Genomic DNA, 13,676 nt, shown 5'->3' on the forward strand with positions numbered 1-13,676 from the left:
AAACACGACTAACCGTATAATAATTTGTGTTATTTTTCCGCTAATGAAAATTGTTGCAAAAAAATCTAATTTTGTGTCACCAAGCAACACAGACATTCATCCGGTCTGGAACAGGTTGTATGAATGGAACGGAGAGATATTTCCCCTCCCCGCTCAAAGAATTTTCCAATCAGTCGGATTCAGCTCCATTCCGGGTTTTCCAGTTTTCCATTCATCTACCCCGCACATTAGAGGAACCTGCTCCGACAGGGGTCAGGGGTCATATCTAGTTAGCAAACCTTGTTCTGCATAATGTTAGATATAGATACCTACAATAATGAATCATACAAATAAGCAAGAAACCGATTTTCATTATAATTATTATTAACATATTTGGGAAAAAAAAAAAACGGCAGGCAGTTTAAGTCAACGAAGACAGTATATATTCTGACAACTATTACACAGACACCGTTTTAATAACATTACTCTAGCTAAGCAGGATTATCAGTACTGTAAAAATAAGCTGATGTATGCGTCAAGTCAATATTTATAAGGATTGTAGATGTCCCTGAAATGTCACTGTTCTGTCCAAAACCTTTCCCTCATATTTTTTGTATCATCCTCATACTGTTAACCCATTTAATCCCACAATTGTGACCACAATTTTTCCTCACATATTTTGGTGTGGTATTAAAAAGCAACTCTTATTATGAAACACATGTTCATTTATAATGCAAATTTAAGATGTCTGCATGAGGTCTGGGCAGGTCTAACATTATTGTGTAGTTTGGTCATGTGACCACACACATTTATTTCCTGGTATCTATCTATCTATCTATCTATCTATCTATCTATCTATCTATCTATCTATCTATCTATCTATCTATCTATCTATCTATCTATCTGTCTGTCTGTCTGTCTGTCTGTCTGTCAATCTATCTATCTATCTATCTATGCATCTATGTATCTGTCTGTCTGTACATATTTATTTCAGTTTATAATTAAGTTTTTAATAATTATCTTCCAATTTCCAATTATTTGTGCCATACTGCTGCATAGGAATGCTATTTTGTCTTTTTTGAAACTGAGCCAGACAATGTTTACTTCTTTGTTAATGGAATAATACACTACAGTTTTTCTCAGTCTCTTTGGTGCATTTCTCACATCACTATTTACATTTGCACAACAGTTAATGCAGTTCTCAAAACAATTAGTACAAACTGCAAAACCTAGTTGATAACCTGCAAAAGCGTGTCACTTGCTCAAAATGGATAGGTCATTCCTCAAAAGCAAGTATTCGTGTCAATGAAAGTGTCAGTGTCATCAAGATGAAAAGTCCTGACACCATTGTTTATGAACAAGATAGTCAAATGGCTTTGTCATGTTTTCATTATGACAGTTTACTCTGTCAATGTTTTCCAATGCAAAAAAGTCAGATCTTGGTGACACTACCTGGAAATGCTCAAGACAGCACTATATACTATTTGCACAGCCATTTGAAAAATACAGTAAAGTTACACATTACTGTATTTAGTGAGGTAACTGAGTACAAGACACTGAATATGTATGTTTCACATTTTTACTGCATATGCTCTTTGCAATTCTAATTTGTTCACAGCATTGTGCAAAAGAAAAAATACACCCTTATTTGCAACAAACATAAACTCCCTTTGGGTAGAGCTGTGCACAACTGTAAACAATATTGCAGTACATATGGCAAATCTTTACTGTAACACTACTGTACACTACAATACACTAAATGTGTGATGCAGTAAAGCTGTACGTCTAAATGTAAATTGTACAGTGACAAGTTCTTGTCCCACTGCAAGCTTCATGTATGACACAATGACAGTAGTGCAGTGCAGATTGTTTAGTGCTGAATTACTGTCCATTTATACACACCTGTTCTCCCAACGAAATGTTTGAATAATTGAATTTACAGTGGTTCTCCCAACATTTGGCTGCATCCTTCGACCAGCCTCAGCCATTTTGAGGCTGTGATTGACAACATGATCCACAATTGTAGCCCTGATTTCATCAGGGATCTGCCTATTGGCCTCTTCTTCCTCTTCCCCTGTTTTGTCCCCTTCCCCTTCTTCCCCGCACCCTTACCCCTCTTCCATGAGGCTGACCTTCCACTTCTGTGTCACAGTATTGTAGAAATGGTACACACTATGTCCTGCTTGGTTCGTATATGCTTGTAAAATGGGGGTTTATGGGATTCACCTCTGACAGTGATTGTAGAGAAGTGGCTTATCATTGGTTGCAACTAATGCTTCACACACCCCTTCTCATCAGTGAAAGTTGAGATTCACTTGAGAGAAATTGTTCAATTTAGGAGACATTTTCAGGAAAAAAAGATTTAAAAAAAATGTGTAAAATTTGCTTGACAGATTTTGACAACTAGTTCAACATTTTTGTATGTAATGACTCAAGCAATGAAATGAGGACTATTAGTTTTATATGGAATGACTATTCAGCATTCACAAGTATAGTTAATTTTGACTGACATGACATAAGCAAATGATAATGTTATAAAACAGCAGAGAGTTGTATGAAAGCAATTGATGCATGTCCAAAAGCATTTGCAATTTGTTCGAAGGAATGAGAAACTGCTACTATGATGTGCACAAATGACTAAATGTTGTGGAGGTTGAACTAACTTGTGCAAATGTAAATAGTGATGTGAGAAATGCACCAAAGAGACTGAGAAAAACTGTAATTTCATCTATTTAACCCAACCCAACCCAATTTAACCTTAAACTAATTGCTGGAGGTTTGTCATTTTTTAAATGCATTGACACCATAGACCTAGACTCCTTGTGTTCTACTACTGGTCACTTTTGTGACCGAACATAAAACCCATTTTTTCATGGACTTTTCAATATTTTTTTTTTTTACATAATTGACATTAATTGTTTAATATCATTACAAATACCATACACATTCATATATGTCATCTCTGAAAATTTGGGGATTAAACAGGTTAATAATATGCATTCATTCAAACGTTTTTGCTATCACAAGTGTTTCAAAACTGGCGCAGTAATTTGACAGCTCAAATGCGCATGCGCGAATATTGCATAATGGGGTTACTCGTGTTAAACGTTGGATTGGATGTGTTTGAATAGTCTTATTTGATTTTATTTAAATCATTAAGTCTTGCTATTTATATAGGAGATCTTCGGCAAACAAGAGACAGCGTGAATAATTGTTTGTTATTACGACAATGGTACAATGTAGCTGTGTTGGAAAAGGAAAGCAGCGTGGCATTTTACGTCTGGTAAACATGTTCTCTCTCAATCAAAATAGAGCCACGCTGAATAAACGAGGAAATTTAGAGTGATGCGAAAGGTCAATCATATTTAGAGACTAATTTCGATGGGAAAACGGAGATCTCAGAGTACACCACAAGAGGACACTGTTGATCTTGTAAATGGCGTTTCCACTACCCTTCTACGGCTGCAATGTTTTGAAAGTACTGCGTGATACTGAAATAATGCCAGATATTAACCAACAGTTGTCAAAATTCTGAAAATGATCAAATTCAAGTCCATTTTTATACTGCTTTTCTTTCATTTAAGGAAGTATAAAAATGGACTTGAATGTGATCATTTTCAGAATTGATACTCTTCTATATCTGTATCCCACCAAGGCCTGCAGGATGTGATGTGAGAATGGCATGTCATTGACTGTGCAGCAATTACAGAGTGCTTAATGAAGCACACACAGAACACATCTGATTCAGGTATTTCAGCATTCTTTCCTTTCTGGATTTGACAATACAAATGGCAAGGTGTCCAGTTACTAGTAATTAAAATTTAGGGAGAACTGATGAAAGTAGAAAACTTTTTTTTTCAGGAAGGTATTGCAATATTGTCAGACAGACTCAAAGATGGAGAAAGATCTAGAAATAGCCAGAGAGAGAGAGAGAGAGAGAGTAGGGGGAGAAAAGATACCCATTGGATGTCAGTTACTCCACTGATAAGACATTTATGTTTTATCTCTGAGAAAACATACCATAAAGCCGGCCAGAGACACACATGTTGGCATGGTTTTGTTTACCTCTGTAAAGCAGAGAATAATAAACCTGGTGTTAGACCAACAGCGCAGGACCAGCAGTCCTTGTTCAGGAGCTCTTGAAGCCGGTTTGGCCACTCCTCAGGCATTCTCTTTGAGGACATTATTTTGAACTGCTAACCTAGATACAGGCACTGCATAAAAGAGACATACAAGACGGATTCGTCACAATTCACAGGTATATTTTGATTACTCTTTTGTTGCAATATTAACATTTTATTGTTGTGAAACACAGCAGCAGTACTCTAGTTTTCCAAAAAACAAAAAATCACACATGGTTTCAGCTGTATGTTCGAAGCAAAACCATGCCCACAACAGGTAAGCACTTTGCTTATGAATTTTCATCCAATGCCTCTTTAAACATATAAGAATTAATTGTTTTGCAGTCTTATTTAGGTTTGAGTTGAATATCATAATAATATACATATATGTGAGGATGACCAAACTACCTTAGATATAAAAAGACTTACCAAGGGTGTCTAAAAAACCTGTTTTTTTTTTTTAAGATAAGAATGACATGTGACCTTTCAGGATTGTGCTGATAGGTGTTGAAATGTTCTTGGATGCCTCTGGCAATGGCAGCAGGATGGCTGTATTTATGAATGAAATAAAAGCTTGATAAAAGCATAGTTTACCTTTAATAACTGACTTAAATTCATTGACAGCAATTAAAGTTGCAAGGTAAGAGGAAACATGTACACAAAACATACTGCATAAATAATATTTATATATGTATAGTAAAAGTATAGCTTATATGTACAGCACATATGTAAAGTATTCCCATGTGGACATATATTCCAATAGTCAACGACTGGTCTTTCATTAGGTTTTGTAAGAGGTAAAAGCATGTGAGAAAAACACGTGCAGCTTTTTGCAGAGCACATTGATATTATCATTTCTTACAGATGAGCTCAAGGGGCCCACATTTACCCTAAACACATGTGGACCCCATTTTTCATTATGCCAGAAATATGTTACATAACAACTACTGTACGTTTGTGGAAGTAATGTGGTATTAAATTATGCATATTATTAATGTAATATATCTTGTGCTTAATGCATGCAGTAAAAATCACTGATGCAGTATAATAAATAGAATTATATGTATATAATTACAAAATGTAGGCAACTTGCAGCACAAAAATAGGGTTAGAGTTGTATTATACATATTGTAAATGTATTTATTATTTGTGTGTTTGTTGTTTCAACCCATCATTAGCATCATGGAGCATAGCTCAAGGCCAGAGGTGAAACTGAACCTCATGAATGGTGCCCTAGTGCAGGCCAGACCTAAACCCCAGGAGAGAGAGCAGTGGGCCAATAAGCTGGAGTTTCTCTTGGCAGTGGCAGGGCACATCATTGGCCTGGGAAATGTGTGGCGCTTTCCTTACTTGTGCTACAAGAATGGAGGAGGTGAGTGCAACATTGATGTTTAATCCTGTTTTATGGTGTTTAAGTTATCATATGTATCTTAATATAATATAACATTTTGTCTTAAGTTCTAAAGTCTCAGATACAAAAGCTAAAAAAAACGCTGCTGTTTTCATATTATAGGAGGGGCTCTTCCATAGAGGTTTATTATCATGTGAATATTCATATTTTGGATTCGGGCCTAAGATCAGTGCCAAATATTCTGTGTTTTTGGCATAAAAATAACCACATAAACACTGATCTGGTGCTGTTTCTCTAGGGCAAAACAGCCCAGTGAGGCTATGGACACAGTTGTATAACTGTGAGCTCACACTTGTGTGAAGATGTACAAGAACCTCAGTGGTATGAATACATGTACAAGTGTGTTCTTTTTTATATTAACCCAATGTTTATGGGATGCATTTTTAGATAATTGAATACTTTTATTTAGCAAGGATGCATTAAATTGACTAAAAGTGACAGTAAAGACTTTTACATTGTTTTACATTATTTCTGTAAAGTGCTGTTCTTGTGAACTTTCTATTCATCAAAGAATGAAAAATCACGGTTTGCACAAAAATATTAAGCAGCACAACTACACTGAGAATAATAAGAAATGTTTCATGAGCACCAAATCAGCATATGATTTCTGAAGGATCATGTGACACTGAAGACTGGAGCTTTGCCATCACAGGGATAAATGACATAAAAAACATTAAAATAGAAAACAGTTATTTTAAATTGTAGTAATGTTTCACATTATTGCTGTTTTTACTGTACCTTTGATCAAATAAATGCAGCCTTGGTGAGCACTTTATCATGCTAACATTGCATAATATTTAAATTATTAAAAGCATTATTGATTATTACTTGCATACTACATATACTTGCTTTATACTTAATATTGTTTTTTTTGTTTTACACATGTTGTTAATTTGTCATATAAATCAAATATTAATTGGCGGACCCCCATTTTAGAGTATTTCATCTTATTCAACCCTTTTTATTATCTTTTTAGGGTGAGTTAATACATACTAAATAAACTCTTTTCAGTACATTGGTGTGAATAACAGGAGTATTGATGTGTATATTAACTGTATGTTGATAAATCAGGGTTATTCAATCTGTCATATAGGGGCATTTTTTGTGCCATATGTGCTGTTTCTCTTCACCTGTGGGATTCCACTTTTCTTTTTGGAGACGTCACTGGGTCAGTTCACCAGTCAGGGTGGAATCACATGCTGGAGGAAGATCTGTCCACTGTTTGAAGGTGAGCAATGATCTCATACACAGTGACTTTTCAGTATATCATTGTATTACTGCTTTTTACTTCACTTGCTATTTTTTTCCCCACAGGCCTTGGTTATGGTAGCCAAGTTGTTGTCCTCTATACTGGAGTCTATTACATCATAATTCTTGCTTGGGCTTTCCTTTACCTCTTCTCATCCTTCAGTTCAGAGCTGCCATGGGCTAGCTGCAAAAACTACTGGAACACAGGTAGCTCATACAGAACAGTGTAAATTATTATAATACTGGGTTATGTCATTTAAATAACCGCTGCATTTCTTTATTTAGAGAATTGCAAAGAGTTCAGCAAGAGCAACTTTACTGAATATTCTCCAGAGAAAACCACATCTCCTGTTATTGAGTTTTGGGAGTAAGTTGTTGGAAATGGCACACCATTAAAACCAGATACATGTTTATTAGAATTTTGCATTTAAGGCAACACGATATCAAAATTCCAGCTAATTAAAATTATTCACAATAAAGGTTGTAAAACAGAATGTGATCCCATATTTTGTGCCTTCAGGAGAAGAATTTTGGGTTTGTCTGAGGGAATAGAACAGATTGGTAATGTTAGATGGGACTTGGCACTCTGCCTCCTGTTGGCCTGGATCATCTGCTACTTCTGTGTGTGGAAGGGAGTGAAGTCCACAGGCAAGGTGAGAACTTTATTAAACTTTTTAACAACGTAACACAACGTGCGTGGTAAGATATATTTACCCATGAGCGGAAAGTGGAATGTGCAAAAATTTTTGTGCCACCGTATGTATGTTGTTTTAAGTCTGTATGCTACTGTAAACTAATGTAATAAAAACAAGCAAACAATGCAGATTTACACATTTAAAAATTGCTGAACAGTTTTACAGTGCCTATCAAATTGCATACAGATCAAGTTTGCATCCATTGACTAAATACAAATGTATTAAAAATAAATAATATTTCTATTTTAAAGTTAAACTTTAAAAAGAAATGAATACCTTTAATAAACTATATATATATATATATATACACACACAGTCAAACCAAAATTTATTCAAACACCTTGAACATTTCTTTAATATAGTTTATTCACTATAGTTTAAAAAATTGTAATAAAATATGACAAGATCTCAAAGTTATAAACTATAAACTATAGTGTCATAATATATATATATATATATATATATATATATATATATATATATATATATATATATATATATATATAAAAAAAATATAAAAATGTCAGAATAATTTTTGGTTTGACTGTATGTGTGTATATATATATATATATATATATATATATATATATATATATATATATATATATATATATATAAAAATATAAAAAAAAAATGTCAGAATAATTTTTGGTTTGACTGTATGTGTGTATATATATATATATATATATATATATATATATATATATATATATATATATATATATATATATATATATATATATATATAAAAAAAAATGTCAGAATAATTTTTGGTTTGACTGTATGTGTGTATATATATATATATATATATATATATATATATATATATTTTAATTTAGAAGTTAAATTTTAAAAATAAATAAAAACATTGAATTCATTTTTAAATGAATGTTATAAATAAATAAAATAGAAAAAGTTTTGTTTTGAATGTTTTAAAGGAATAAAAAAATCTTTTATTTTAAAGGTAAACTTTAAGAATAAATAAATGAATAAATAAATCTGATGAATTTATAAAAAAATAAACAAACAAATAAATAAATGTTTTTTAATGTTATTTTTATTTTAAAGTTAAAAGTTTAAAAATTAATTAAAAAATGTAATGGATTTGTTTTAAAAGTCTTCATGTGATTAAACCTGCATCTGATTTTTTTATTTTATTTTAAATTCGAGGTACACTGATATCAGTTTATGTGCACTATGGGAATCCGACTCATGATCATGGTGTCACAAGCACCACACTGAAACAGTCTCCCTCTTCCTGTTTTCAGGTGGTCTACTTCACTGCTACTTTTCCCTATTTAATGTTGGTAGTGCTGCTGGTCCGTGGACTTACTCTTCCTGGAGCGAAGAATGGCATCATATACTACCTCTACCCTGATCCAACACGTCTCACAGACCCACAGGCAATGAGCTGCTCTCTTTTGCCTTTTTTTTTTCCCAGAAAATATAGGACATTTGTAATGTTGAAACCTAAAGTTGATGTGTTGTTGAATTATTGTACTCTAAAATAATAATTGATGTTTTAGGTGTGGATGGATGCAGGCAGTCAGATATTTTACTCCTATGGAGTTTGTACAGGAGTACTGACTGCTTTGGGAAGCTACAACAAATATGACAACAACTGCTACAGGTACATTAAATAATCTAATACAACACTCTCCACATCAGTAGAGTGTGAAATGAGTCTCTTTGCCTTTTATTCCAATTTACACTAGTAAAAAAGCATGATGTCTTTTGTTATTTGTCTTTCAGAGACTGTGTATATTTGTGTCTGCTCAACAGCTTAACTAGCTTTGTGGCTGGTTTTGCTATATTTTCGGTACTGGGCTTCATGGCTGATGAACAGGGAATGGATATTTCAATGGTTGCAGAGTCAGGTAAAAGTCATATTTAAGGCTTGAGGTCTCACAAACCAGGTGAAGATTATTATAGCATGAAAATAAGCATACAGAAACAAAAGAATAATGAAAAGGAATTGTTTGATAACTTTTGTTTGTGGCAGGTCCTGGATTGGCATTCATTGCTTATCCCCGTGCTGTGGCTTTGATGCCCCTGCCTCAGTTATGGGCAATCTTCTTCTTTGTCATGATCATATTCTTGGGACTGGATAGTGAGGTAAATACAGGCAGCTATACAGACTAATCTTTCTCTATTTATTCCATTACATCATAGAATGGATACCCTAAAGCTTTTTCTATTAATGTATCAGTTCGTGTATCATGAAGCCCTGGTAACAGCTATCTCGGATATGTATCCCACCTTCTTCCAAATTGGACATCGGCGTAAATTTCTTCTCCTCTTCATATGTGCTGCTAGCTTCCTTTTTGGTCTACTGATGGTAACAGAGGTGAGAGTCACAAATGAGAACAAAAAGCAACTACAAAAACAAAACGAACACCTGCAGTACCTGTAATTTCTGTCTCCATTTTTTATCTGTTTCACTCTTAGGGTGGCCTGTATGTCTTCCAGCTTTTTGACTATTACGCATGTAGTGGAATGACTCTTCTTACTTTTGCCATCCTTCAGTCCATCTGTGTTGGATGGGTATATGGTAAATCATTTATTTAACTTTGCAAAGTTTGCCTTGTTTGAATTTGCAACTCTGGCGACCTCTGTTGGAATATTTAGAGAACAACTTCTTAGATGTGTAATTAATCCAACTGTGCACATTAGTCAAATCTCAGCAAATTAAAAGCAGGTTGAACATAAAGTAACATGATAAAATGATTTACAGTGTGTTTCCAAGTTTTAAAAGCTTTTGAATTTTATTTTAGGTGCAGACCGTCTCTATGATAGCATTGAGGATATGATTGGATATCGGCCCTGGCCCTTCATGAAGTGCTGCTGGAAATATCTAACACCAGCTATATGCACAGTGAGTATCATGTATTACTTGAAATGTTTCTCTAAGGCTTTTTAAAACCAGAATATGTGTTTCATTCTGTATTTCCATATTGTAACTGTCCTCAGAGCAGTATATGGAGGAGGTAGGAAGAGGTTTGTCTGCCCCCTGTGAGTCTGTGTTTGACACCTGTCATCTGTGTCTGTCTTTAAACAGATAGCACTTCAAAACACGAAAGACCTTTTCCTATTCTGAGACTTTGTGCATTGACTCTATGTGACAAAGAATACCAGACTGACTGACGGGGTCCCCATTGCTCATTCTCTTTCTTTTCTGTTTAGGGAACGTTTATCTTCTCGTTGGTTAAACACACCCCTCTGAAGTTCAACAATGTTTATGAATACCCCTGGTGGGGTTATGCGATTGGTGGCTTCTTCACCCTTTCCTCCACCCTGCTAGTTCCATTGTGGATGATCTATTTGGTTGTCACCACTCCAGGGTCTATGCGACAGGTAAAGATTTTTAAAACGCCCGTTAAAAAAAACATTTTTTTGTGTGTGTGTGTGTGTGTATATATATATATATATATATATATATATATATATATATATATATATATATATATTGTTTGTTTATTTAATAATTAACCCTGTGCATATTGTTTTTTATAACATTTTTCATATCAGAGAGTAAGAGTCTTGTGTACTGCCGCTGAAGACCTGCCAGATCCTAAACGTCCCAAACAAAAGTTAAACACAGTTACTTTTGAGACCTTTACAGACCTATTGACTTTACGAACTGTTCACACACCCAGCTCATTACCTCTCAGAGACATTGTCTGACTGTTCACCATTTCAGCCTTGTTTTTAGCCTCTGTCAAACATTGTTGACCCACTGTCATTTTAATTGGTATCATAATGAACATCACATGATGGTTAAGTATAATAATGTTTATCAAAGCAACAGTTTATTCAATTTACTTACAGTTAAATGAAAGAGTTCATATGGGGAGTAAATAATTGTGAATTCTGACTGAATTGACAGGACAAGGCTTTTTTTTTTTGCTTTTTATAAATGCATTGAATTGTTACCTCAAAAAGGGTCTTGAAGGCCACCTGTTACCAGGGTTGCCAGGTCTGCGTAACAAAACTAGCCCAATGGCCAATTAAATAATAGCCCAAAAGTTGCCCAATGACCATATCCCAAATATCAAAACTCAAAATATGCCTCTCCCATACCTAAAATACATAATTTACAGACACTCATATTGAAAACCATTACATTGTAGTGATCATAAACACAGCTTAAAGGCTCCCTATCAGTGTCCGTCCTTCACAAAACTCAACATCTAGCACAATTTTATCATTGGTAGAATTTAAAATATTTCATTATAAATATTTCAGTCAAATATAATTTATGAAATATGTAAAACCTTTACCAGTTTATAAGTAGCCCAATTCCGTGGGAAAACTTGCGGACTTGGCAACCCTGCCTGTTACGCTTTTCAGCTTCCCCTTTAAGAGTGGAGTGTGTTTGTCTGACTGACATGTAAAACGAAAATGTATACAATGTGAAAATTACAAGTTAGAGTTAGTATACAATTGTACAAAATTGTTATTTCTGTGTGCTCACTTTTTTTTTTAACAAAATTAAAATTTTAACAGTTGTGTTATTTGTATTTTTTTTTATTTTTTTTTTACTTTTATGTGTTATTTATTCTGTTATGGTTTGGTTAGACAAAAGATTTTTTCTAGACAAATATGCAAGATCGCCATCTGCTGGCTAACTAATGACATTACAGCACAGACATTGACTCAAATAAATGACAAACATCATAAATTTCGGCTTAAACAGAGAAAAAGCTCATTAAAATCCAGACTGCAAATGAACAGCCATGAAACTTCACATGCTCAAGACACAGATAGATTTTTTTTTTTTTTTTTTTTTTTTTTTTTAATGGACTGGAAAGAATTTTCCTGCTTCATTTTATACATATATGCAGTTAACACAGACATTTTGATAACTTGATGTTAAAGCTAAGAAATATGATGAATTAAGAAAGCGTGTCCATAAATAAATGAATGCACACTGCAGGACATTAGAAGTGTATTTCTGTCTTCATGCAAGTGCATTACTAACCTCTTGCTATGCAAGGCTTTGTTAGATCGCTCCATCTACTGGACAAGAGTAGACCCAGGGCTGTGACCACCACAGACACCAATATTCAGATTAGTGTTTGACCAATTTGAGTTTTCAATGAGTGATTGTTACATTTGGTCCCTGCAAATACAATGGACAAACACACTGCATTGCTTAATCTATTGTGTGCACAATGTCAAGTCTAAGTTTATTTATTTTTAAAGGAATTCAATGTTTTTCTTAGCCCATGGCAATATTAAATAGAATTGTTGGTATAATAACTGCAGTAGGTGTACACATTCAAAGGTTTGATTGATTTTTGTATTGTTTGTTTGTTCTTTAAATAAATGAATACTTTTATTCAGCAAGTATGCCTTAAATTGATCAAAAGACATTTAAAAGACTTTTAAATTGTTATAAAAAATGTCTATTTCAAATAAATGCTGTTCTTTCTGTTTGTCAAAGGAATCCACAAAAAATATTAAGCAGCACACTTTTTGATCAAATAAATGCTGGCTTGGTGAGCATAAGAGTTCAAAATCATTTAAAAATGTTGCTGACCCCAAACTTTTGAACATAGTAGTGTATGTACAGAAATCAAAGTATAACCCAAGTATAGGGTGACGGGAAGGCTATATTTCAAAGAGCAGGGAAACACTTCTATTACAATTGCAACAGGGAGATTGAAAGTCCATTCGGTCTAATATTATATATATACTGGGTAAATGTGACCACAGCCCCATAATGAGATCAGGGAAAGCTTGTCTAAGTGAAGGTAATTTAACAGGGTGATTAGATGGCCCCAAATCAATCTGAGATTAAGGGACTTTTCCTGAATCCACACATAAATTTCTTCCACCTTCCTTCATCTGATACAAGATTACTGACATTTAAAAAAAAAAAAAGTATTAATATTTAGTAGTTAGTAGTTTTGTGCAAAATATAGATGGACACAGTGACCCCACAAAGTATTTGGACACTTAAGACTCCGAGTGGCTTGTTTTAACATTTCAAACCTAACAAACTTTTTTTATATCTTTCTTTTAAATAAATGCCACAAACTTTGATATTTTATCAAATGACATGATGCATGCGTGATTTTAAAAATGTAAATACTTTTAAGAAGGTTTGTACACAGATGTATTGAATTTCTCAGTGTATGTTTATGCACTATAGCAGTATTTCAAAGTAAATTCTACCAAAGCTTCTTTGCTATACTATTAAAGAAACACAAAAGAAGT

The 13,676-nt window shown here is 33.8% G+C and overlaps 1 protein-coding gene across 3 annotated transcripts; it reads left to right on the forward strand.

The window, feature by feature from the left end:
* Window positions 1-3,043: 3,043 nt before the first annotated feature.
* slc6a22.2 (solute carrier family 6 member 22, tandem duplicate 2) lies at window positions 3,044-12,803 on the forward strand. 3 transcript variants are annotated; one of them, XM_048199488.1, is made up of 17 exons: window positions 3,044-3,727; window positions 4,080-4,237; window positions 5,279-5,472; window positions 5,750-5,850; window positions 6,605-6,739; window positions 6,826-6,966; window positions 7,045-7,126; window positions 7,280-7,412; window positions 8,723-8,857; window positions 8,981-9,084; window positions 9,207-9,331; window positions 9,457-9,569; window positions 9,664-9,801; window positions 9,903-10,005; window positions 10,229-10,329; window positions 10,638-10,808; window positions 10,983-12,803. In XM_048199488.1, the coding sequence occupies exons 4-17, from the start codon at window positions 5,814-5,816 to the stop codon at window positions 11,136-11,138; spliced, it is 1,674 nt and encodes a 557-aa protein (XP_048055445.1). In that variant the 5' UTR covers window positions 3,044-3,727; window positions 4,080-4,237; window positions 5,279-5,472; window positions 5,750-5,813; the 3' UTR covers window positions 11,139-12,803. The 3 variants fall into 3 exon arrangements, with proteins under 3 accessions (XP_048055445.1, XP_048055446.1, XP_048055444.1); XM_048199489.1 differs by having other exon boundaries at window positions 3,045-3,727; window positions 5,750-5,832; XM_048199487.1 differs by lacking the exons at window positions 3,044-3,727; window positions 4,080-4,237; window positions 5,750-5,850 and having other exon boundaries at window positions 4,763-5,472.
* Window positions 12,804-13,676: the final 873 nt, after the last annotated feature.

The sequence above is a fragment of the Megalobrama amblycephala genome, linkage group LG8 (genome assembly GCF_018812025.1).
Source record: "Megalobrama amblycephala isolate DHTTF-2021 linkage group LG8, ASM1881202v1, whole genome shotgun sequence".
Lineage (NCBI taxonomy): Eukaryota > Metazoa > Chordata > Actinopteri > Cypriniformes > Xenocyprididae > Megalobrama > Megalobrama amblycephala.

Excerpts from the sequence above, each read along its gene's own strand:
- slc6a22.2 (XM_048199487.1), top strand. The coding sequence starts at position 5,235 with ATGTATTTATTATTTGTGTGTTTGTTGTTTCAACCCATCATTAGCATC. Across the intron at positions 6,740-6,825 it reads GATCTGTCCACTGTTTGAAG|GCCTTGGTTATGGTAGCCAA; the intron begins GTGAGCAATGAT and ends TTTTCCCCACAG. Across the intron at positions 9,332-9,456 it reads TTCAATGGTTGCAGAGTCAG|GTCCTGGATTGGCATTCATT; the intron begins GTAAAAGTCATA and ends TGTTTGTGGCAG.